The sequence below is a fragment of the Mizuhopecten yessoensis genome, unplaced genomic scaffold, assembly GCF_002113885.1.
Source record: "Mizuhopecten yessoensis strain PY_sf001 unplaced genomic scaffold, ASM211388v2 scaffold716351, whole genome shotgun sequence".
NCBI classification, from domain to species: domain Eukaryota; kingdom Metazoa; phylum Mollusca; class Bivalvia; order Pectinida; family Pectinidae; genus Mizuhopecten; species Mizuhopecten yessoensis.
Window position 1 is genome coordinate 394,795 of NW_018480073.1, and position 26,549 is coordinate 421,343.

At 36.0% G+C, this 26,549-nt stretch overlaps 1 protein-coding gene across 3 annotated transcripts; it reads right to left on the reverse strand.

The window, feature by feature from the left end:
* Window positions 1–371: 371 nt before the first annotated feature.
* LOC110443552 (uncharacterized protein C458.02c-like) lies at window positions 372–26,165 on the reverse strand. Of its 3 annotated transcripts, none has more exons than XR_002462124.1 (13): window positions 26,006–26,165; window positions 22,802–22,920; window positions 21,504–21,644; window positions 20,648–20,718; window positions 19,947–20,048; window positions 19,211–19,283; window positions 17,835–17,931; window positions 16,840–17,005; window positions 13,605–13,741; window positions 11,531–11,691; window positions 9,710–9,826; window positions 3,912–9,110; window positions 372–3,755 (listed from the first exon to the last, which is right to left on the reverse strand). XR_002462124.1 is itself a non-coding variant. In XM_021487830.1 (12 exons), the coding sequence occupies exons 1-12, from the start codon at window positions 26,055–26,057 to the stop codon at window positions 8,424–8,426; spliced, it is 1,923 nt and encodes a 640-aa protein (XP_021343505.1). In that variant the 5' UTR covers window positions 26,058–26,165; the 3' UTR covers window positions 372–8,423. The 3 variants fall into 3 exon arrangements, 1 of the variants encoding a protein (XP_021343505.1); XR_002462125.1 differs by having other exon boundaries at window positions 372–3,599; window positions 3,678–9,110; XM_021487830.1 differs by having other exon boundaries at window positions 372–9,110.
* Window positions 26,166–26,549: the final 384 nt, after the last annotated feature.

Sequence of the window (26,549 nt, forward strand, 5' to 3'; positions counted from 1 at the left end):
AGTGTGGGACTACCTGTGTCAGTGTGTGACTACCTGTGTCAGTGTGTTACTATCTGTGTTAGTGTGTGTGACTACCTGTGTCAGTATGTGACTATTTGTTTCAGTATGTGGCTAACTGGATTGTATGTGACATTGTTTGAATATACATGTCATGGTTTGACCACCTGTGTAAGGCTGTGACCACAGGTGTGATGGTGTGACTTTATATTTATATTTATAAAAAGAGATTGATTTATTGGTTATAATTGTACAGTATGCCAAAATGATCCTTTTATCCCTCTGTAACTTTAGTAGACTATCCCATGCATTGATCTGGGGAAGTCCATTATGGTCTACAGTGGTGAAAAGGTTAAAAAAAAACAAACACAAAATTCTTCATCAATTCCTATGTTTTTATTTGTCGATAACACCGCGACATAGAGATACATAAATGTACATATAAAAACAGGCTTCAACAATGTTTGAATATAATACATAAATTAAAAATAATCAAAGATCATGACAATGTAATAACACTTCAAATTCTGCATATTGAAATCATGTAAATATTTTTCAAATATCTCAATTCAACTAACAACACTACCTGCACACCCTTTTGATTAAATAATTATCCCTTTCATTCTCATTTTCAATTTTTCTCCATTATCAAACTATTAATTGCCTGATTAAATTATTATAACCTTGAAAAAGTTTCAATTGATAATTTATTTTCAAAATGAAAAGACAAATAAAGAAATGATTATTTCCCTTTAAAAATTTCCCCAACTAATAAATCATTTTCAAAATGAAAATAGAAATATCAATTAATAGCACAGATAAATAAAGAGGATATTATTCTCTTGTGTTCCAGTCAATAAATCATTTTTAAAATGAACCTTTAATCATTTTAAACAACAACGAGGAAAAAGTTATAAAATGAAACATTATTGGTATTGGATTATGCCTTGTTAAGTCAATAAATGCTTACAACTAACAGCCAATGAAAAGTAACCTTGCTACTCAATTCCAACTCTAGTTTGATTCCATAGAAAGATAGGGAAATTCATTATAATAGTCAAAACAGCAAGGGAAACAGGTTACTCACAGAGCTATCATATGTCGTAAACAAGCCATTCGGATTGATATGTCTCGCCTATACCCCGCTTTGACCGATGAATGCACATATCAAGAGAAACTAACTTAAACCCAAAAACTTAATGTTGATGGAGATGCTGACAAAGTCAGTGGACCATGAAAGGTAGGCCGCATCCAGCATTTGATGCATGGGTTGAGATGTACTACCTAAGATGCATCTATGGTCCAAGTTTGGTTGGTCAAGCACTTATACATTCAGTGAAACTTACTTAAACACAAAACCTTAATGTTGACACCGTTGCCGGAAAAGCATTATCTTAGTCTCGTCTCCACTTCATGGCGGAAAGACAAAAACCATTGTACAAGACCATTTTAAGCAAAAATAATTTAGAATATTGAGATGTTTTAGTTTATATAGTGGTAGACTCCCTTTTTTTTAAATTTCTTACGAGTTCATCTTCATTGTTTCACAGTGCCTACTGTGAAATTCATCCTTGAAATTTTCTGCATCCCTGGGCCCTTATTCATGAAACCGTTCTAATGTTCAAACCTAGATCCTGTGCTCAAGTCAAATTTCATGTGCCAGTGATAAATTAATAAAATGATCATATTTTGTCAATGATATGTAGGAGATTTGGAGAGACTATAAGCCGAAGATTGTTTTCAATGTTTAAAGTGGACTATTTGACCGTGTTAAGCGATTTATACGAGTTGCAAGAAAGTCGGTTTGAGCACAGAATTCATACTTGAGCATGAGAGCAGTTTGATGAATTCGGGCCCTGGAATATTTCATGAAATCAAAGGCTGTGTACACTCCTTGTTGACGATACAAGTAGGCTAGTTTGATCCTTTTATGTACAACAAAAGAATCCCATAGCAGCCCAACGGTAAATTTGGCAGGCTTTGTATTTGGGTGACACTCCTCTGTAATCCTCAAAGGACAGATATCAGCCTAGCTATTGGTCAGTCTTTTTTTTTTTACTTGAAACCAATCAAATAGCTAACTGCCTGTCTTTGATTTTTTTCATGACATATTCCAGGGATGAAGAGAAAGTAGGTGAGGTGAGCATTACCCCTGTTTGTTGTTTTTTTTGTAAATTCCACATTTTACGTAACTTAATCAGACAGAAAATGTACCATCCTCGATACTCCAGGGGTTACGCTCACTTTCGTTCTCTGCACCCTGGAATATGTCATAGAAAATGGAAGGCATAAAGGTAGCTGTTTGATTGGTCTCAGGTTACTCGGGTTAAAAAAAACCTGACAAATCGCCAGGATGATGCACCTATCCTTGGAAGATGACAGAGGAGCGACACACAACTTTAAAGCCTGTCAATTTTTACCGTAACACGACCAGGAGATTCTTTCAATGTTCATCAAAGGATCGAACTAGTCTTCTTGTCTCATCATCAAGGTGGCACACACTGAGCCTTCAATTTTGCTATGACATATTCCAGGGGTGCAGAGAGCAAAAGTGAGCGTAACCCCTGGATTCTCAAGGATGAAAATGTACATTAACCTATTTCCTTACTATGTTATATAACATGCATGAACATTGACAATAACATAGCAAACATGATTATTTACTAGTTCATCCCTGAAGACACATTTGAACTCTCCCAATTCAAAGGTTGGAATAGTTCATTATGAAATGTCAGGGGTGAATGAGTAAGACATTGTGCAATCCAAAACTTTCATTCTCAGAATGGAGCGTTTGGTCCCCAATGGTGTTCAGTTTTCACCTGGTTACTAGGCTATGAAAGTAGAGGCACTAGATTATACTTACATCTGTACAAACATTAGGTAGGTTTGTGCAACTCATTCACCCCTGAAATTTCATAGTGAACTATTCCAACTTTTGAATTGGAAGAGTTCAAATGTGTCTTCAGGGGTAAATGAGCTAATGAATTAAGTTTAGTCATCAATGATAAATAACGAGGAATCACAACAGTCGGAATATAGAAAACATTCTCAGGAATAAAGCAATTCTATCGCATTCATAATTTGTGAACCGCTTTGAGACGACCTACGAACTAGGTTGTGATAAAGCGGTATATAAGAGCCTCAAATTATTATTATCATGTTTATATCATTATGTAATGTTTTATGAAAAAATTACGAGGACAACATGTAAATCTACATATCAATACCCTGTAATTCAATTGCTTTCTTTTGTCAACATTGTATTAATGATATGACAGGTGCAATTTTACCTTTTCCAGGTATTAACGACATGACAGGTATAATTTTACCTTTACCAGGTATTTACTACATGACAGGTGTAATTTGACCTTTACCAGTTGTTTACGACATGACAGGTGTAATTTGACCTTTACCAGGTATTTACTACATGACAGGTATAATTTTACCTTTACCAGGTATTTACGACATGACAGGTATAATTTTACCTTTACCAGGTATTTATGACATGACAGGTATAATTTTACCTTTACCAGGTATTTACGACATGACAGGTATAATTTGACCTTTACCAGGTGTTTACGACATGACAGGTGTAATTTTACCTTTACCAGGTATTCATGACATGACAGGTGCAATTTTATCTTTATTTTGTATTAACAGCATTACAGGTGCAATTTTACCTTTACCAGGTATTCATGACATGACAGGTGCAATTTTATCTTTATTTTGTATTAACAGCATTACAGGTGTAATTTTACCTTTACCAGGTATTCATGACATGACAGGTGCAATTTTATCTTTATTTTGTATTAACAGCATTACAGGTGCAATTTTACCTTTACCAGGTATTCATGACATGACAGGTGCAATTTTATCTTTATTTTGTATTAACAGCATTACAGGTGTAATTTTACCTTTACCTGGTATTTGTATCATGACGTGTTATTTTCTGGTGTAATTTTACCTTAACTAGGTATTTGTGTCATGACAGGCATAATTTTACTAGACTAAAAAAGTCTGTTTTCTATCCAGATCTATCAAGACTTAAACAACTAATTTCGAAGTGAAAAAGACAGCTTTTGTGACATATTTGAACATTATGAAAGAAAATGGAAGAAATGGAAGAAATGGAAGTAACAGAAGATGATGGTATAAGTCAGCTCCTGCCATTGGATAAAATTAATATATACATTTTAGAGATTTAGATTGAATTTTTTATCTGCTTACAACAACGATTTCTGCTTTACAAAGACAGAGAAATATTTCTGTAACAATATCCCCGGCTTCTTTTGTACTTAAAAACCACAGAAAAAAACCCACCAGTTTGTCTTCAAGTGTTGTTCAAAATTACAAGTTTGTCCATTTCACACTGAGGTTGTACAAAATATCATCATGTAAATTTTGTACTCTGTCCAATGATAAACAAAAAATCATTAAAATAAAAATAGTGATCATATGATTTAATTTTGGGTTACAAAGACGCAAAACTCTCCATACGAAACATCACACAAAAAACGTCATATTGGCTAACATTCTATCGTGTAGAAAATGACGATGCAGGAAAACAGATTGTGGCTGTGTAGAGGGAGACACCGAGAAGAACTATTAAGAAATTAGAATTTTGAGAAGTGTTTGTGGAAAAAGTCTATATCTGGGCATCCTTGTACACAAGAGTTCCAATCTGGTTATACGTATCTTCTCTGCATCCTTTGAATGTATGATAACAAAATTTGGAGGCTGTGGACTTTGCTGGTGATTTTTTTAGACTAAAATGATGTCTTTAATAATTTTTAGTATTTTGTTTGGGTTTACATCCTGGCAATGGTCATGGTAATAGGAGGACGGGTGCCTAGGGAGTCACTGCCGGAAAAAGAGAAAGAAGACAGAAAATAAAAGAAAGGAAAGTCTTTTGATAAATTAAGATCAAAATAATCATGCCGCAGCGAAAATGTAAAATCAACAGGCTTTGAGGTCGAGTGTTGCTCCTCTGTAATCTTCACAGGACAGGTATCAACCTAGCGACTGGTCAGTTTTTTATACCCGAAACCAATCGAATAGCTTCCTGCAAGCCTTCGATTTGGTTATAACAAATTCAAATATGAGGTGCGGAGAAGGTATGAATATCAAGAGCGGAATCTTTTGTTTCCAAGGATGAGACTGGGGCGGAATCATAAAACAGTACGTACAAAATATAATAAAACTGTTGCATTCATTGTCACAGATTTATTAATCAATATGTATGTAATGATCATTTGTCCACATTCAACCACACAAGCGTCAATCTGCAGTTCTACAAAACCTGAGAATCCTCTACAAAACCTGAGAATCCTGTTCAATATATACAGAGTACCATTCATGTTACACAGCTGTAGAAGTGAAAATTATCGCGGGTGGAAATGTTCGCGCTGTGACTATTTAAACTGTTTGCGGTGTGGCAATTTTCACGTTGTCAATACGTCATGTAGTTATGAAATCTATCTAAATATGTAATATATCAATAATCATATTCACGTGGGGATGTCTTTGGGTGCGACATTCTGAACGCAAATATACATGAACATTTCTGCAGCGTGAAAATTTCAACTCCTACAGTATGTTTGAAAATTTATTTACATCTATGTAAAATTATTTATGTCTTTCATATAATTTAACTGTAACAAACTTATAAATCACTTTATACATGACATAATTTCGCTTTATTTTGTGAGGACATCCTATCACAAATTAAAAAATCTGGCTTATATTTTTATTAGGGAACTTATTTCTGTTTTTGCTCAATTTGTGACTTAAAGCCTCGTATATAAGAGGTCTGATGCATAAATGCAAAAATTAGTACATGTATATGTATACATATAAGTTGTTAAGTACTATTGTGAAATTTAAGTGTTCACAAAAATTATTTACAATTGTATAAAACTTGCAGTCTTATTGGTAACTATTTTACGAATAAATTTGATGGAACCCTTGTAGATAAATGCCTCGACAATGTTAAATCTTATTTGATCAACTGAAAACAATAACAAATCAATGAACTTCAATTTAAAAAAAAAAAGACACAATATATTTCTTAAAAAAACACCAAATATTGTAATGATGCTTCGTGACCAAAATAAAAATTATTATCACTACTATACCACAAAATATAATTCATTCATAACTCCTTCTGTTTTCTATGTCAGAAATAAGAACAGAATGTACATACACAGCAATCGATTTTGTGGAGATTTTATGTTCTTTTTCATGACACCATCTGCAACATAAAACCTGTTATCATTGGTGTTGTTTCCCCTTTTCTTTACATATGACCATTCGGGGGATGATTTTTCATGATTTTTAAAATGAAATTTCAATTTACGACAAAATTATAATATGATTTCCAACCAATGTTTGTCCCCAACTGAACTGGTTACCATAGAAACCACTATACAAATGTACCAGGTTCCCACAAAAATGGCTGTTCCACCATTTGGTATAACAGCTCATTCAAAATGTATCAATGGGTTGAAAGAAACCTCTAAGAAAGATGTTACACAATTTTCTTTTTGGTTTTGGACGTAAATATAAGGAATGAAATGCATGGTTATAATATTTATGATGATATGCAATGCAGTTTTGTTCAAGCATATATATACTCGCCAAGATGTGCTCGTTTGAATCAAGGAATGTCCTAAAATACATTTCAATCCTTAATTAAACTAAAATGCCCTCCCAGGCAAAGGTAGTCTAGATCTCTTACTACATATTCAGCTGTATGATTATAATATTACAATTTGCTATAAAAACAAATAGGGCTCAACTCTACTCAGTAAGCCTCAGTCTATCACAGGTAAAGAGATACAATATTTTTTTACGTTAAGTGGTCAATGACTAAATTATTCAGGGTTTAGAATACCCTGCAAAAGATTTTCATTTCTGTTGACCATTGATTAAACCCTGCTGTGTCCAGAACGCACTTTGACATATATTTGTTTCTGGACTCGGAATACCCCGAGACAGATATATATTTTTGTTGACCACTGACCAAATTCTTCTGGAGTCAGAATGCCCTGTGAAAGATTTTTAATTCTGTCAACCATTGATAAAATCCTAATTAAAATAGACTTATTTACCCCGGACTGGTCTAAGGCAACTAGCGAGGGTAAATTTGTTAGATAATAAAAAATATATATATGTTCTCTAGAAAAACTGATTTTCCCCCCAGTCAGATGTGTAAAATCTACACAACAATTTTAAAACTAAAATTTCACAAAATATAGCAAAACTACTGTTAAAATCTCTTGAATATATAAATACTTGTACATTGTACAATAAATTATAAATATGTATTTGAGTTTTACAACGGACTGGTAGAACAGGACCATGAAAGAACTTCTGTTTCAAAGTGAGAAAGAAAATATGGTGACGACGTTTCTTTATAATAAAGCACACAATAAAAATGATTGATGATGACATCTAACAGCAAAACATAGTAGCATGTAGTGTATACAACTTTGAATTTGTGCAGGGTTACTTCGCATTTTCCTGATGGAATTGACATTCGTGCATTGTAGAATTAGCAGAAATTAGGACAGTCTGTGGTATTCTAGCACAATTAGATGTTTATAAAACTTTCTATTGCAGGGCTAGAAATTAATTTTGAATAACACCAGTCAGTTGTGATAGTACTTTCCAACTTTTACTAGTCCTTGTAAAAATTCCGCTAACCAAATATCATTCACCAAGATAACTAATATGAAATTTTGACTTACCGGTAGTCAATCATGCTAGCTGTTTTGAGAACCACTAGTCCAGCTGCAGATTTCACTAGTCTCAGACTATCGGGATACACTTACTTTCTAGCCCTGTCTTACTTTCTAGCCCTGTATTGTGTATTTATTCTTATACAATTGTTTTTATTTTTGTTGAAACATTGAAATACTGCAGAGGTATTTGAAAAAGTGTCAACATTTTAACAGTAAACCTTGTTCATATATAAACATGAATAGAATGTAATTTTATTCTAATTAACGTTTAAATTCATAAAGTGAACTGTTTGATGTTCTTTGTATGTATTGCTGTTTGTCTTAACCCTTTCATCGCTGTAGACCATAATGGAATCATCCAGATCAAAGCATGATAGAGTCTACAAAAGTTGCATAGGGGTGAAAGGGTAAAGTCTTGACCTAGATCTTACAATAATGCCTGAAACACGAATTTTCCCCTGCATTGTTTAATTTGCAGTTGAATCCTTCCATGGAAAATGCAAATACAATACTCCCACAAAAATTACCTGTTATATAGTAATTTAAATAAAATTTAAATTAATTAAAAACTTTTTTCATTTGAACATTTCTGTAAACTTATAACCACATTGAATGATCTGGATTCCTAACCCTTCGACATTCACAACACGCAGGACAGTCATGGTGGCTAAGCAGTTACTAACATCAAGACACGCATGGTGAGGTTTCCGGTGGCATGTCAAACTCGTAGTCCGTCTCCTGACAGTCATCGGGCACAACTTCCCTAACCTTTGACCCCTGGTTAACAGGGTCATCTCGTATATTCAGTTTATGCATACCAGAGTTGTCTTTCCCTAGCTCTGAGCCCCGATTAGTGAGGACGTTGCCTTTTTGGTTATCACAATCGCATTTATTGTCATTGTACGTGCTATTGAGCATTGGTTCCCCAACTAAACTATTCTCACACTTTAACCCTGCTATACCTGCTCTTTCTGGTTTCACACTACCTATATCACTGCTAATTTCGGCCTCTTTATCCTGCACAGATGTGGGAGTGCCATCCGATAAGTCTCCTTCTGACTGAGCTTGCTCAGTGGAGTCAGAATTTGAATTGCTCCGCCCGAGGGTATCCTCGGAAACCTCGGACATTGTTTCGGACGCAGCTTCCTCACTCGACAGTTTCACAAGCTCATCCAGAAAGCCAAATTGTAGCTCTGCCGGGTTCTCCGTACTTTCTGTGTTGCTAGCCTGGCGGGACATCTCGCACATACCGCTTTCCGTCAGCGAGATCCCAGCGTCACTAGTGGAGACGCCTGCATCGCTAGTGTGGTGCTCCTCTATAGCAGGTGTGGTAATAGACTGATTCAGCTGGCAACCGTCCTTATAGAAATCCTGAAATATATGATTATAATAATAATTTGAGGTTCTTATATACTGCTTTATCACAACCTAGTGAGTAGGACATTTCAAAGCGGGAGTAAAGTATCTTGCTCGATGATACAACACAATGCCGTGATGTGACTCAAACTAGCAACCCTTCGGTCACGAACCAGGCGTCCTACCACTAGACTACTGTGCCTCCTAAATACATCATTTGTCATGCCGTGGTATTAAAGAATATTTCCCCATTTCTATGATGTAAGATATATGCTTTGTATGAGAACTTCCTATGTGCATTTATAATTCCTGGTCAGTAATGCGAGTGTTGGTTTTGCAATGTCAAGGTCCTGAGTTCAACCCCTGCAGTTTTTCTGGTGGTAAAATGCATCACCACATCTGATTTTACGGATAATATTTCTTTTGAAAAAGACTTCAGCAAATATTTCTCAATAGTGACAATGGCCATATATTATGTAATACAGTTCATCTACCATGATGCTTTCTTGGGTTCCAAATTTTAAGAAGGCTAGGGTTTACCTAGCTTCTTCCACTGAAAATAAAAACTTATTATGTCATCAGCATTATCTATCAGTTGGAGAAGTTGACTTTACCTTCCGAGCTTGCAACTGCTCCAAGGAAGCCGGTATTTCGGAATGATTTGAAGGCGCATTCAGGTTTAGAGAGGCAAACTGGGAAAATATCTGAGGTGTGTGTGTCACAGGCTTTGTCTGGAAAAAAGAAACAAGCTTAATGTGAGGGTCTAAACTCAATCTTCAAATTTTGAATATTAAAGTAATATACTGCATTTATCCTCCAATAAGCCCTAGGGGTCAAAACAAACTGTTTGTCTCTTTGTAAATGTAATATATTCGGGTACAAATCCTGGCGGACCTGCAAATGTTTATGCAGGCCTTGCAAGGCATTGTCAAGGCTTGCCTGAAAGCAGCATCAGATTACTAGGTTCGACCTTATTTCATAAACGAACAACAACTCTGGTCAAACCCAAAAATTGCGATCCAATCAGGTTGAACGGATTTGACCAGAGTTATTCATTTATGAAATAAGGTTGAACCTGTTCAAACCTGTTTGGATCGCAATAAACGAATGCGGCCATAATCTCTGACTAAAAAAAGGGAGGTGTGTATATAATATAGGAAATGAAATAGCATTTGTTAACATTTTTATTTAGCTGTAACAGATATGAGAGGGCTAATTCTAGACATGGGCTTTTTGTTGGAAAAATACGGTATTAATGTAATAGCTTTTCTTTCATCAGATTTTGATAAACAACTTGATAGCTAAATATTTATATTTGCTCTGCATCCTTTCATTGTAATGCATTGCGAAGGTAAATGTTGTTATGAGACTATAACAACATTTGCTATTGTAACGTCATCAATCTCTATTGTGACGTCATCAATTTCATTGTTGTCAACGCCTGATTTGCGGTTCAAAAACTGTATGAAATAAGTAAATAAAGAATACTTACTCTATCAAAATGTAAATATAAATAATGAATATTTTAGCAAACATTGTTATGGTCCTATATATAACACACGTTTCTATTGCTGACAAACTTACATAAGGCCCGGTTACACAAGCTAGCTAAATATTCCCCACCACCAAATGGTTCCATGTTATTACCCAGAGACTTGGGTTGGGGCTAGGAGGCTGATCCTAGCAGCTTGATGTCCAGCAAAAATATATGTAGTTTTAGAGTGAGGATCTTAGAAATTTCTGAATAAAAGAACGATGAAATTTTCTTATCTTCATTTCAGCTATTAGGTTGAATCCCTCTGACCTGACAGGGGCCACACCCTTCATATATAGAACACTGTCCCAAGTATGCTCTGGATTAAATTTGGTCATAATCCCTAAGTCCATACAGAAGAAGGAGAAGGATTTTAAATACTTACCACCTTTCCTTCATTGGAGCCAGCCATTCTGCCCTCAAAGGGGCCACACCCATAGTTCATGTAACATTAAAACCCCTTAGTACAACAATACTCCAGATTTTTTAAAATCAAAAACCCTTAATCTCTAAAGGATATGGAGTTAACGCTTTTTCCGCCCTACCCTCCCCCTCAAGTTACACCCGGAGTTTATACATCAAGTCAACTTGTTCAAAAGATGCTCCAGATAAAATTTAGTTAAAATCCTTCGCCCATACTAAAGGTATAGGATGATCAAGAGTTATCTATATTTCCCCCATTTGGACCTCTCTTCCCTGCCTGTAGTAGCCCCCCCCCCTAATTTATTCAACACCAAACCCCCCTTGGTCCACGGATGCTCCAAATTTCTTCACGACTAGTGTTATAAAGTGAGAGTTTGATGGAGAACAAACGACCAGACAACTGATGCTGCGCTATGACTTGAATTCACTCATCTTTTGGAACAGTTATATATCCTAAGATCCATTACTGCAAACTTACAACAGATGATAAACGTTTGCCCTTTTTGCTGAGGCGGCGTTTTCCGGAACGACGACCCGTCCCAGGATACTCTGAATCCTCCTCTGTCTTGCGTCTAAGCACATACATTCCCTCCTCAAGTTCAGCTGCTAGTTCAGCGGAACAGTTAGAGGACGACAAATCTACAAGCAAACCAAAAGTATGACATGCTTAAATTTGTTGAAAATCTGTTTTTTGTTTTCACAGAAGCAATTTCCTGTCGCAAGGTTTAGTAGATCCAGATTTTATGTCTAGACTATTGAAAATAAAATATCTCTACTGCAATTTTTTGTTTATATAAAAAAATATACTTTATTTATATTAACAATTTAGAAACAACAATTTAGAAACAAGTTATTTCAACTTATATTAATCATTCTTGTTGGCCCGGATGTTAGCGCGCAGGGGTCTTAATGTGAGAGGAAACAGGAGTACCTGGGTAAAAACCCAGGTGGTCGGGCAGGTATTCCCATACATTTTCACGTTCGATCGGGGAATCGAACCCCAACCGCCTTGGTGAAAGGCAAGTGGGCTATCCGCTGCACAACACAAGCACTCACTTGTTTGTTTGGGATTTAACGTCCTCATAACAGACAGGGTCATAGGAGGACGGGTGCCTAGGGAGACAACAGTCAGGGTCATGGGAGGACGGGTGCCTAGGGAGACAACAGTCAGGGTCATAGGAGGACGGTATCTTTACTGTGAAAATATGCCATGCTAGCGGCTTTTTTCCCTCTTTCTTTTTTTTGTACAATAAAATCATCAACACTTCTAAATGTTTATATTGTTGTGAATCCCTTCAAAACTCATGCATCATTGTTACCATTTGTCAAATGATCGAAGAAGGGTTGTTGATCAATCATAAAATGAAATGAAACGGAGAAGCCTTCATCGAAATAGGTAAAATGTGGTAGATTCTAAATACCTATCTGGGCAGAAATGTTGTCTGAGTGCTGTTTATGATAAAAGCTTTAAGTAAAAGTGTTTGTTTATAAGAAGTTTTCAGGTCTGCTCCAAATCTCAATAATCCTTCAAAATGTTCATGTTATATTAAAACCAACATCAATCACAGAAACTCACGATTGAGTAGTCATAGTCGGAGGTAAAGCAACTAATCATCGAATAAATTAGGGGTGTCTCAATACGCCAAGAGTGTATCACAATATAATGTTGCAATACAGAATGAATATATCGCGATACGTTTCCCGATATATTGTCATAGGTAGGATGTGCTTGATTTTATAATAAGTTGTTGTCAGAATGTTATCAAACTTAATCATATATAATATGGATCACATAGATTTAAGATTTTTAACCATCGATTACAAAATTTGAACTAATTCCCACCACTATTAAAAGTTTGTTTTATTCTTATTGGCATATCTGTTAGAATTTGTAGTAATTTGCAAAGTTAAAACACCAAGCAGAATAAGATACATAAAAATAAGCTTTTAAGTAATATCGCTATACAGCAATTTTTCATCTCTGTATTGTGGTACAATACAATATACCCGTGTACTGTGATATAACTGTTTTCCGATAAACTGTGACAGTCCTATCTTCTAGACCCTTGAAACAGTCATAGTATTAAGAACACACACACCATTGACAATGTGTCTACGATTCCCTATGGCCAAGAAAGTTTTACTTACATATTTAGTGCTTGATATCTTAAAATTAAGAAATTGTTGGTACACGTAATTAACAAAGGTAAAACAGAAAACAATTCCCACAGACATTCAAAGTCAATGATAATAATCATGAGAATTTCACAATATATTTCCCATATAAAATACATTTATAGTGTGTTTCTGTTTAAAATGAGCCAAATTTAAATCTGTTCTCAGAGAGANATTTATCTCTGTATTGTGGTACAATATGATATACCGGCATGTTTTCTGATATATTGTGACAGCCCTAGAATATATCAATAGGAATAACACTAATGCTTATGTACAAATTGTTTTCTTTTTCATCAAAAGGGTCGTCACATTATCACGATTTTCACCAATAAACAGTTACGCGCTAAACTTACGACCTTGGAGTGTATACTCACTAAGACCCTTGCCAGCGGGTGGTTCGTCCTGAGGCAGGTCGTCTTGGTTCTGTATATACTTCTGTAGGTAGTATATGAGGGTATTGCACAGATTGATTTCGTCTGCATAAGGCTCCCTCTGTACAGCGTACTCCTCCCTGCAACAAAACACAGCATATTACACAAGTTCTTGGTTTTGTAGTAATTATTAATTAAGTGCCATTTAATTTGAGATGACATTAAACTAGGGTTGTCAACAGTAAACCGGTTTCCTGGTTACATGGCTGGATAGCCTCAAACCAGTCGCAAATTCCATAGTCAGATATCATATTACTTCTACCGAATTTTGACCCCAATGAGCCGGTGAAAGTGTAGACCCCAAATAAGTAGGTGAAGGTATACATCCCATTGAGCAGGTGAAGGTATAGACCCCAAAGAGCCGGTGAAAGTTTAGACCCCAATGAGCCTGTGAAAGTTTAGACCCCAATGAGCCGGTGAAGGTTAAGACCCCAATGAGCAGCGGAAGGTTAAGACCTCAATGATTAGGTGAAGGTATAGACCCCAATGAGCAGGTGAAGGTATAGACCCCAATGAGCCGGTGAAAGTTTAGACCCCAATGAGCCGGTAAAGGTTTAGACCCCAATGAGCCGGTGAAGGTTAAGACTCCAAAGAGTAGGTGAAGAATTTGACCCCAATGAGCAGGTGAAGGTAAAGACCACAATGAGAAGGTAAAGGTTTAGACCCCAATGAGCAGGTGAAGGTATAGACCCCAATGAGCCGGTGAGAGTTAAGACCCCAATGAGCCAGTGAAGGTTTAGACCCCAATGAGCCGGTGAAAGTATAGACCCCAATGTGCAGGTGAAGGTATAGACCCCAATGAGCCGGTGAAGGTATAGACCCCAATGAGCCGGTGAAGGTATAGACCCCAATGAGCCGGTGAAGGTATAGACCCCAATGAGCCGGTGAAGGTATAGACCCCAATGAGCCGGTGAAGGTATAGACCCCAATGAGCCGGTGAAGGTATAGACCCCAATGAGCCGGTGAAGGTATAGACCCCAATGAGCCGGTGAAGGTATAGACCCCAATGAGCCGGTGAAGGTATAGACCCCAATGAGCCGGTGAAGGTATAGACCCCAATGAGCCGGTGAAGGTATAGACCCCAATGAGCCGGTGAAGGTATAGACCCCAATGAGCCGGTGAAGGTATAGACCCCAATGAGCCGGTGAAGGTATAGACCCCAATGAGCCGGTGAAAGTATAGACCCCAATGTGCAGGTGAAGGTATAGACCCCAATGAGCCGGTGAAGGTATAGACCCCAATGAGCCAGTGAAGGTATAGACCCCAATGAGCCGGTGAAAGTATAGACCCCAATGTAGGTGAAGGTATAGACCCCAATGAGCCGGTGAAGGTATAGACCCCAATGAGCCGGTGAAGACTAATCAAACACACTTCTTTTTTTGTCCTAAAAAAGCAGTGTTGTTCTGGTAATCTATCAGTATGTCTGAAGTTTAACTTAATACTGTAACAAGGGCAAATAATCATTATAACAAAAAATAGTAGTAATAATTATAATTTGAGGTTCTTATATACCGCTTTATCACAACCTAGTTTGTTGGTCATCTCAAAGCCATTCACAGATTATTATTGTCCATGGTTGTATGGCCTTTGCAATCAGCCAATATCTTTCTCAACTCCCTGGGCTGGTGAGCATACAGCCAGAGCTGTCATTTCAACGCTAAGAGCTAGCATTCAACTATTCTAGCACTGCCCAACCACGTACTCATTTACAGCTGAGTAGACTTGAACAAGCAGAGTAAAGTGTCTTGCTCAAAGATACAACACAGTGCCGTGCCGTGACTCGAACACGCAACCCTTCGGTCACGAGCCTGGCGTCCTACCACTAGACTACCGTGCCTTCTAGTAGACAACATGATATACATAGTTATAAAATGAGAAGGGCAAAATAAACACTGACTGAATCTAGATTTTACCCGCGAAAGTCAAAAGTTTGATGGGGCAAACATTTCTCAGTATACAGTAGTAAAAATCGACACAGAGATGCCACCAATAATCTCAAGTCTGATCATATTTTAACTCATTCACCCCTACATATTCAAACTGGACTTGCCCAGTCTTTGTTTTGGTTAGGTTCAAATGTGACTTTGGGGTGAATAGGTTAAAGGGGTAACAGAAGGCAAAGTTCTGAAATGCTAACTCTGCCAAGTAGGACTTGATTTTTCAGGTTGGGCATCAAATATGTTAAATGATCTACAGAACGAACATTTGAATATCAGTGAAACCCTTGAAAAAGTACCCAAATTCACATTTGCCAACACTGTGTTGTATCTTTGAGCAAGATACTTTACTCCGCTTGTTCCAGTCTACTCAGCTGTAAATTATTATGTGGTTGGGCAGTGCTAGAATTGTTGGATGCTAGAGCTCTGTGAGCGCCGAAATGGCAGCACCGGCTGTATGCTCCCCAGGGAGTTGAGAAAGATATTGGCTGGTTGCAAAGGCCCTATAACCACGGATAATAATTTGAGAACAGCTTTGAGACGCCCTACGAACTAGGTTGTGATAAAGCGGTATATAAGAACCTCAATTATTATCATTATTATTATAATTTCCACATAGATTCGAGTAAAAATAACTACTGCAGTGTTCTTGTGGCGAGACTTTGACCTTTCATGGTAATCAATTAATAAGCTGTGTTAACTCATTCACCCCTGAAGACACGTTTGAACTCTTCCAATTCATAAGTTAGAATAGTTCATTTTGAAATTTCAGGGGTGAATGAGTTAAGAACGTTGTGAGAAATTTCATAAACAGGAAGCATATTTTTGGTAGTATTATCAAGTTGACCGATTAACAGGTTACTACATCCAAAGATATTTCTAATAACCAGTAACTAAGATTCGACCAGTTTGACAACCCTACAATATACCTGTGTGATGTTATCTAGCATGATTTGACATGTTATCCAAATGTATATGATTTACTAGAAAAAAAAAGAAAAAAAAAATCATTTTAAAATTATCTATGCAGAAAGAATTCCTAAACATTTTTATTTGTGAAGATTTAAGTCCAAACTATTAAGACAAAGTGGACTGTTTTTCTTCGGTGTGGAGAAAATAGAAAACTTGTGCAGATTTTGAATACATATGCAGTGGAGAAAATCTGACACACGTTTTTCTTTTCTCCGCCAGAAAATCTGGTCTACTTTCATTGTTTTTATAACAAGTCTCTTAAAACTTACAACGATTTTTGGAATGCCTCCATTTGAGAACATGGTTCCTCCTTTTTCTTTACAATTTCTTTTCGTTTCTGTCGTCGAATTTCACCCTTGACCTCAACATAATCCTTCTCTTGTTGCTTAAAATCTTGCACCATGCGCCGCTTCATGTCATACAGATTATCAAGCTCTGGAAAAATAGAATGATAAAAAGATGTAAAACAAATATTTTCTTCGTATTTCAAGTACATCAGGGCCCACTTGTATAAAACATCTCAAAGTTAAGGAAAATCCAAAGCAATGTATTGTCTATGGGAAATCTTACGACTTGAGGAAATCTCAAGTGTTGAGATATTTTATACAAGTGGGCTCTGGTATTTTGAAATTTTATAGCAAAGAATTGAAGTATTCTTTAGTTTGGAAATGAGCTAAATTGTTGCAAAAAGTTTTAACAGTATTTTCAAGGATTATAGGAAAAGATTTGTTAACGACCATGCTGTCAGCCTGAGGGTATTTTGTATTTACACATGATGCAAATCTCAGAAATTTGTTCAAAATAAAATTACTTCTTTTAAATTTACACAGTTTTATCCCCATGCTACTGCTACCGTGGAAGTGTGTGGTATTTTCATTGAGTGATAAAAAGTTAATTTTCTGATTTTTCACAATTTCGTCACCTCATAAAGAATGTAAAAATCTTCAGTAATGAGGGAAAATTAATCCTCAGAGCCAAAATTATTAAACAACATAATACACAAAGCCGTCAAATAGAAGAGCAAAATTAACACTGAGCATAAATGGAGTTTGCCAGTGTAGGGAAAAAGTTTGACATGGCAATAGTTTCCCAGTATATAGCATATACTTGCTCAACTCATTCACCCCTTAAATTTTATAGTGTACTATTCCAAAGTTTGAATTGGAAGAGTTCAAATGTGACTTCAGGGGTGAATGAGTTAAAACACCTGATATGCATACAGTATACTATTGTTTTTGTTTGTTCTATATAAAAATTATAATACCTTTCTTGAGGGTGTCCTTTCGATGTTTCTTTTTGTGCACCACATCTTTATGTTCATCTTCTTTGCGGCGGAGCTGGTTAACAAACGTTTGTAAACTCTGTTGACAAAAAAAGCAAGAAGTCAACAGTGAAATGATAGTCACTAAAAGAATTCAAACCTAGAAATCGCTTTGACATAAAAACACATCCTACGTGCTACATTTATGTTATTTATTTATCTCTCTTTCTATGGTCAAGAGTAACAAAAGGCATTAAAATTATGTATGTTTTCCTTCATAAATACTAAGGCTACATTCACGTATCTGGTTGAAACAGTTGAACCTGTAAAGAAAACGACAGACACAGACCTGAACCGAGGCTGACCTCAAGAATATGCGGCACGTGTAGATTGAGGGGTCCAGACGTACCTGACCAAAACTTAAATACTGACTATTGCTAGTTTGCGTTATTTCTTTTTAAAACAATGTCAAGCCACATGTATTTTTTTTAAGATACGTTATGTAAATCAGTGGACGCTTGAAAAAAGGGCATAATATTCTTGATACATTGTTATTTATTCTCCGAAACCATGCATTTTTAGCTCTGCTTATAGAACAGTCCAAATGCGTTTGTTTATCGTGGAATATTTCTGCGCCACCTGTACCATTTCAACCCGGATACGCGAATGTATCCCAAGCTTTGGTAGGAATGCAGTGAAAATGGTGTTTTTGTTTTACATATTTTTATTACTGTAACTCCTTTTCATCAGTTTTAACAGATTTACGTATTTATATGTTGCATACATTGGCATAGATATTGTACTTTACAAGATGTTAAACATTACTTGCAAGCACAAATGCCTTATCCTAACCAATAGTGTTGGGAATACGAAGCATAAATCATAATCGATTTTCGGAAGACTTTTAATGAACGACTATCGATTATAAGTCTTCATACGACTATCGATTATAATCGGAACATCTGATCTCTGATAAATCTATTTGAAATATGTGTAATTATGATAAGAATTGGGATTTGCAGCATACAGTAATTTTGCCATTTAAAATCAAAGGCTGACTTGGTTTATCCATTTGACAGTCTTTAGGTTTTTACACTTTTAGTTTTAACCTACTACTAGAATTTGAGTAAGAGTAAATCTGACAGATATCAACAGAAAACAGCATGCAACATTTAAACCGATGAATTGATGATGAAATTTATCAATCGATTAATTGGAATTGGTTAATCGATTATCGGAACACTACGAACTAATAAGCCAATCATACAATAATACATAATACCCTTACACATACATGTATATACCTTACAAAATACTGAGTTTCACTATTGGCAAAGACCCAGATGACACTTTAAAGCAATTGATAAAACGTTGCTTACATCACGTTCCTCTCGCAGACTTTTCTGCTTGCTCCGCATGTCGTCATTCTCCTTCTTAAGTGCTAAGAAATCCCTGTTACAAGTCGCAAGGATGAAATAACATAATACAAGCATCAAATGACAAATTTATAAAATATGACCTATTAATTATAACATCCTTAACTCATTCACCCCTGAAGACATATATGAACTCTTCCAATTCAAAGGTTGGAATAGTTCATTATGAAATTTCAGGGGTGAATGAGTTTGAATCATTTAATTAGTGGGAGATATCTGATAATACTGTAGGAAATGGATCCATTATTTTTTAAATAAAACTTAATACATGTATAAATTATGACAGGTTTTGAAACACGATACAAAATGTTAATGGTACTCTACCAGCCAGTTTATTATCTGTTAATATATATAAAATTATGTATCTTTTATATCAACTATCAAGTTGAACTATGGACTGGAGGAATGAAAGGCTCATAGCTTTGGGAAATTCACTGACTTTGAATATGACAAACAAAGAATTTCACGTTCAATATGGTCAATTTTGAAGAACATTTTTACAACTGTGACTTTTATTTCTTTACAGAAAACTACTAAATGATCTCAAATACAGCCAGAAGACATTTTCTTTTTTGTTCCATTTTGAATCCTTCCTTCTGAGACTTTTCCATAGTTACAGGAAAAATTGTCCATTTTGACCCCAAAAGATGTGAAAATCTCAAATCAAACGTGAACTTACCGTAAGACTTTTTTTGAGCGTTTCAGGCTATTTATTTCAGTGACGATCTTCTTTTCCTCAGAGAGCTTAAAATTCTGATTCTTAAGCAGGGAATCAAGTCTTCTGCAAAATAAGTTTATTCTAACTAGGTTATAACTGTTCTAATTAATTAGTACATTTGTATTGGCGAAAATAACTTCTACAGATACATTTTATTATTTAGATTTGGTTATAACTCGGGGCCCTAGCTTCGTCTGTCAAAACACCTTTTTTTTTTTTTTTAATAATCAAGATTGCGAAACACCACTACCCTAGTAAAATTGTCCTGTTCAAGAAAATATGTGATTGTCTCATTAACGTTTATAAATACTATCACTCTGAGAGCAGTCTCAATACTTGTATTTACATCTGAGGCTCTAAACCTGTGGTTACACCTGTGCACCCTAATTGATAATTCATACGTATTAAATGTATTAAGTCTATAATGGTTCAACTATTGATGGACAAACCCGAAGTAATAAACAAGAGGTACAAGGGGCCAGTTTCACTCCTTTGCTGTTCATTATCTTATTAAATAAAACCAATGAGAGGTTCATAGAAAACTTTGTCCCGAATTCTTAGATTTTGAACCAGCCCCAAAATTATATAACCTCCACTCAGTCATGGCCATAGATTTCTCATTGCAAATATCGCTGCTGTATTTTGCTTTTGATCAAACTTACGTTATGGAATGGTCAATCCGGTCCTCGCTCTTGTAATGTAGAGCGGATTGCAACCGGTCTAGTTCCCCCTTCTGAATGAGGAAAAAGAAATACTCCAATATCAGTCTATATATATATGCCTAAAATTCTCATGATAATTGTATATATATCAGGGTTTTGACAGCAGAAAAATTATCATAATACCGGTATATATTAGTTTATTACAGGGTTTTGACAGCGGAAAAATCATCAACTTCTACACAATAATTTGATCTTGAGGATTATGGCCTGCTTACAAAAGGAATTTCGACTATAGACTGTCAACTGACAATTTGACCAGCATGTTTTTATTTTTTCCTACTTTATCCACATTGAAAATAGCTTCAATTTAAGCTGTTCACTCGGATCATGGACACACATGTGGGTGATATAATGACGCCATGTGATGAAATCGGAAAAGGTACCAATAATGGTGAAACAAAACACAATAAAGAATTCAAAACATGTAATTGGGTCTCCCAAAGGAGCTGGAGAGAATATATGTCTGGAGTCATAAATGTAGATAGCAGGAATCTACGATGATTACCGATGAAAATACAACAGTATTCAGCTCCATCATTGAAGGTGAACACAAAGATTCGAAAAAAAGGAGCATCAACATTTAGATTTAACATTTTACTTTTATATGGTTTATATGGTTTATATGGTTTATATGATGTTTCTAAAATATCCAAAGCTAACTATCACTCAAGCTTTCAGAGGGTAATAAGGATGGCTAGCCTAGCCTAGGTATAGCTGCAACACACATATATATATATCGTAAAATACAGAATCTAGATGTTGTTTCTCCATATTTTCTATTTCATGTGAATTATACCTTTTTTGAGATGTCCGAGTTCAGGGTTTTAACTTCATGCTCAATGTGTTTTAGTCTGTCTATATGAGCACTCTTCTCGGATCGCATCGTACGGAGGCCATTTTTGTGCGTGTCATCGCTCAGGTGCTGTGTAATTGACTTCTGTGTAGTTGTCAAGGTCATAAAGCAAAAATCTTGCCATTATTGCTGATTGCAGCAGGACATACCTTGACAGTAGGTTTTTTACTTTCCAAAATTAGCTTCGACTTACGAGTTTGGAAAGACATATATCTAGTTGATATTTATGAAATTAAAATTTATCTTAATATTTTACAACGATTGCGAAACAAGTTCTAACATTTTATATTAATCACTCTTGTTGGCCTGGAAGGTAGCTTGAAGGGGGCTGAAACCAGAGAACTAGGAGAAAAATCATGTGGTCAGGCAGGTGCCATGACCACGTAACGTTTCATGTCCAATCAGGGAATCAAACTACGACCGTCTTGTTGAAAGGCTAGCTAGTGCACTATCCATTGTGCCACCTGACTACACAATCTATTTGACATGTGTGTGTCTTGACCCTCCATTTAATTATGTTTGAGGGAAAAAGTTATTTGACTTCTCAAAATGCTAAATGCCAACGGTCAACTGAGAGCCTTGTTGCCATGAGGTACAACTTTATTAACAGGTAAAGGTGGATTTTTTTTAAATATTTTCATTCAGATTTTAACATCAACCATAAAAAGTAGCTACTAGAAGGTTCTTTGTAAAGATAACTTCTGCAGTGTTTTCCCAAAATCGATACCAAAATCTTTGTATTCTCCCAAAATCATCTATTTTGTGTGATATCTTCCCAAATATCAGATCTTTTGATCCATGTGCGACATGTGTGTGAAAGTGACGATTTGTTTCTAAAATATCAGTTTGAAGTGCGACCCGGGCGTGGGTTGCTTATTTCCTGCATATTATAGAGGGCCGGAGTTCTGACGTTAATCGACGACAGACCGATATAAAAAAGTTGATAAAACGTCAGAATAATTCGGACAAAAGGCACATGTCCCAGCTATCATAAGGATTTTTTTTTAAACTTCCAACAATATTTATGAAAAAATTGCAACAGATATTAAAATATTAACCACCAATTCAACTATATTTCAAAAAGGAGATAAATATGAATATTTCCAATTAGAAAACCAGATGGATATCAATATTTCTAATTAAAATATCAATGTGTACATGGAATCAAGAATTTTTCTTTATAATTGACATACTGATAGCACAAAATTGTTACAGCTCTATTAAATAGGCAGAAAGGATACCAGCTCAGCTTCCTTTTCCTTGATAGTGTTTTGGAGTGCTTCTAGTTCCTCTTCATACCGTTTCTTGTTCGGTGGTCTAGCCTTCCTCCCACTGGAATCTAGGGAGCTTGTTGACGATCCTGAAATAACAAGAGGATACAGTCATTATCCCTCGCTCTGTAGGCAAGTCAGGATTAGATGCTGAGTTATAATGTAGCATATATGATACAGGTCGCAGTACAAAATTTTGGTGTACACGTTCAAGACACTGAATAAACAGCTCCCCGGTATTTATAGGAGCTTGTCACCGCTTATCAGCCATCACAATCACTGGGGTCGGAGACAGAATCATTGTTGCGTGTCCAAAAATCGTGTACTGTGACTTTTGGAAACTGGTATTTTGGTTGCGGCCTCAGTGTGGAAAAGCTTCCCATCTTCTACCAGGAAGTAAAAAACACTGGCAAAATTCAAGAAGGATAAAAAAGACCCACAATTTTACATCTGCATTTTAGGCTCTTTTGCGCAGACCTCATGTATACTCCAGTTAACTCCACACTATAGTATATATTGATATGCATATGGTGATAAATGTCTTTTTACCCGATGTAAAATTCTGATTTGATATGCCTTTTTTATCTACTATATTTTTAACTGTCCCTGTAGGAATACTCTTTATTCATGTGCTGTAAAGCACCTTAGGAAAATTCTGCAAATTATATAGGGTGCTATACAAATGTTTATTATTATTGTTATACTATACAACTGTGAAAGGTAAAATGTAATAATAATAACAATATACAACATTTGATATAGCACCCTATCTAGCCAATGAAAGCCACTCTAAAGCCCTTTACAGTACATAGATATATACATACAATTAGCATGTACTAATATATATATATATAATCAATACAATTCTGAGGAATTCGCAGGAGCTGCCTGATCAGGGGCTTACTTCTAGTCCTATGCCACCTGGCTAATATCTCCCTATATGTGTATGCCTCTGTGTACTTTGTGCTGGAGACATAATGTGTAGGTTAACTGTGGAAAGTATTATCCACATCGCATTTAGTTACCAAGATATGGAGTTAATGATTCTTCTTGATGCTGACCCTTTAAATTGAAATGTATAACTAATTCAACATCAACAACAGGTGTTCAGTTAAGCAACCTTAGTTACATCACTGATGTAAGTATTAACTCATTCACCCCTAAAGACACATTTGAACTCTTCCAATTCAAAGGTTGGAATAGTTCATTAGGAAAGTTCAGCGGTGAATAAGTTTATAACCATGTTAAGAGTTACCGGGTCAGAGCTAGACTTAAAAAATATTTATTATGACAGAATATTAAGGTAGGCACTGAAGCAAAAAATGTAGCAGGTAGGTGAAAACAACATCCAAAATACTGTATTTTATTCTGCCCATCACACTACCAGTCAGTGCCACACCCACTATTCTCAAACCTGGAGAGAACACTGCATGTAGTACATGTGTACTGGTTTTCCAAGATACATGGGCTTTTCTGACTTCCTTTTTTTCAATTAACCCTTTCACCCCTATGTAACTTTAGTAGACTCTACCATGCATTGATACGGAGGAGTCCATTATGGTCTACAGTGGTGAAAGGGTTAAGGAGGTCAGTGAAGCATATGTATATATATAGGTCAAATTCAGCATTCAAACTATATATGTATTCAGTAAAGTGGTTTTATAAGCTGAATCATTGATGCAAGTATTATTCATACAGCAGTTGGAGTTACCCAAACATGGAATTAACCATTTCTTTCTTACATATGATTCTCATGGAATATTAGGGAAGACAAATTCTGCTGGACAGCTATTAAATGATAAGTTTCAGAAGACCTTGTCTTGCTATGGCCTGGGCCATACAATGTATAGGCCAAAGTTTACTGTCTAACATTGTAACAAGGGTTGGTTTGGTTAATAAGTATTGTTTAACGTCCTATCAACAGCTATCTATGGTCATTTAAGGACGGCTGTGGTTTATCAGGGTACTTTTGGGTCCTTTATAAGGACCCATTCCCAACTGAAAAATTGTATGATTTTCCCATTTAGCCCCTTAAAAAATCCCAATTGTTAAACTCAAGAAATAACTGCATCAATACAGATAAATTACTCACAGTCGTCTTGACAGAGTTCTCAGAATATAGCACAAACTAGAAGTACTCCTATAACATAAGAGGCTGCTGGTCGGTCTTTTTTCTATCGGATATGATTTTGCCAACTGTTACACGCATTTTTTGTCATAAAGATAGGCTTACACCTCCAATTTTCCTAAGATGGTTCTTATGCTGTTGGTATTCTCACAATTCAGCCAATGCAGGGTCCATTTCCCAAAACCCTGCTAACTGATGTTGACCACTGCGTAAACTTAATTTTGGATTTCTGAACTTAGTTGATTCTGAACATTAAAATAATTTCCATTAAATTTTAAATCCAATATTTTACATTGCCTTTTATATTTACAAGAGCTCGAAAGAATATTTAGGTTGGAGGGTTTAGAAGGTTGGAGGGTTTAGAAAAATTGATCAAGAATTTTGGCAGACTGGTGGTGTTGCGTCAACAACCAACATTGCAGTAAAAAACTGAAATATGAGAAAAATCTCTATAATTTGCAACCTGCTTAACCTTACGAAGGTATCAGTGCCCAACACATTTTTCCCATGTCATGAGAAGGTTTTGGTGAGCATCGGGTTCAGAAATATGTTACATCAGCAGATTCTTGGTTGGCTGCCAAAAGAATTGCTAGAGACAAGGTAAACAGTGCCAATGTTTATAATATTGCTAACCATCGGGCCGATGGTTATTTTGGCCTACATGTAACATGAAAACACACCAGACGATCGAACAGGAATGTCAGTGTGAACATTTTGACATATTGTGCAATACTCTGTAGAGCAACGTGACATAACGATACACATTATCCAGATATCGGGATAAGTTAAAAAAAATTGATCAAGAATCATGAACTATAATCGAAGATAAATTTGTAAAATGTTTTGTAAATATTTTGGATTGCATGCTGTTTGGGGCGTGGTAATAACGCAAAATTTCAGTTAACATCTCGTGTGTCAAAACAAGTCACAGCTATTTACGTATCCAATGACTCAGCCTATTGAGGAAACTCCCTCTCACACGAAAAAAATAGCATTGTTTGTCACGTTTCGGTCGAATCATATTGGCATTTGTATCTGCATCTTACCAAGAAGTTGGTTTTCTGGGTCCACATTAGTGGACTCCGGTGAGTCCCCCATTTTGCACACATTAGAAACCACGGATCGTGGTAGCGTTGTCTTAAAATAAATCCCCGAACTTCCTGTCCGTAGTCACACGTCAGGCATCGGGAGCCATGATGGATATTTGCTCACATGACTCTGACGTCACAAATCAATGTGGAAATTCAACATCCCCAAGGTCGCTTCCCTACGTGCAATTTATAAGCGGTAAATGAGCGCGCAGACTAGATCATTTCTGCAAAGAAAACATACATTTGTTTTGTATGCATTTAAAATGTTTTTAATATTTAATTATCGTTAAATTTAATACACAGGTATTCTCTGCGTTTGACATTTTACGCTATTGGAGAGCACTTGTTGTATACATTCTATGATATTCCTACGCTGCGGTTACGGGCACTCTTTAAAAATAAAATATAATAATGAATAAGATTTTTTATATAATCAAGTATAAGCAGTTTAAGTTATTCCTTATGTACGAAACTAATTGGGAGTGACATTAATGACTTT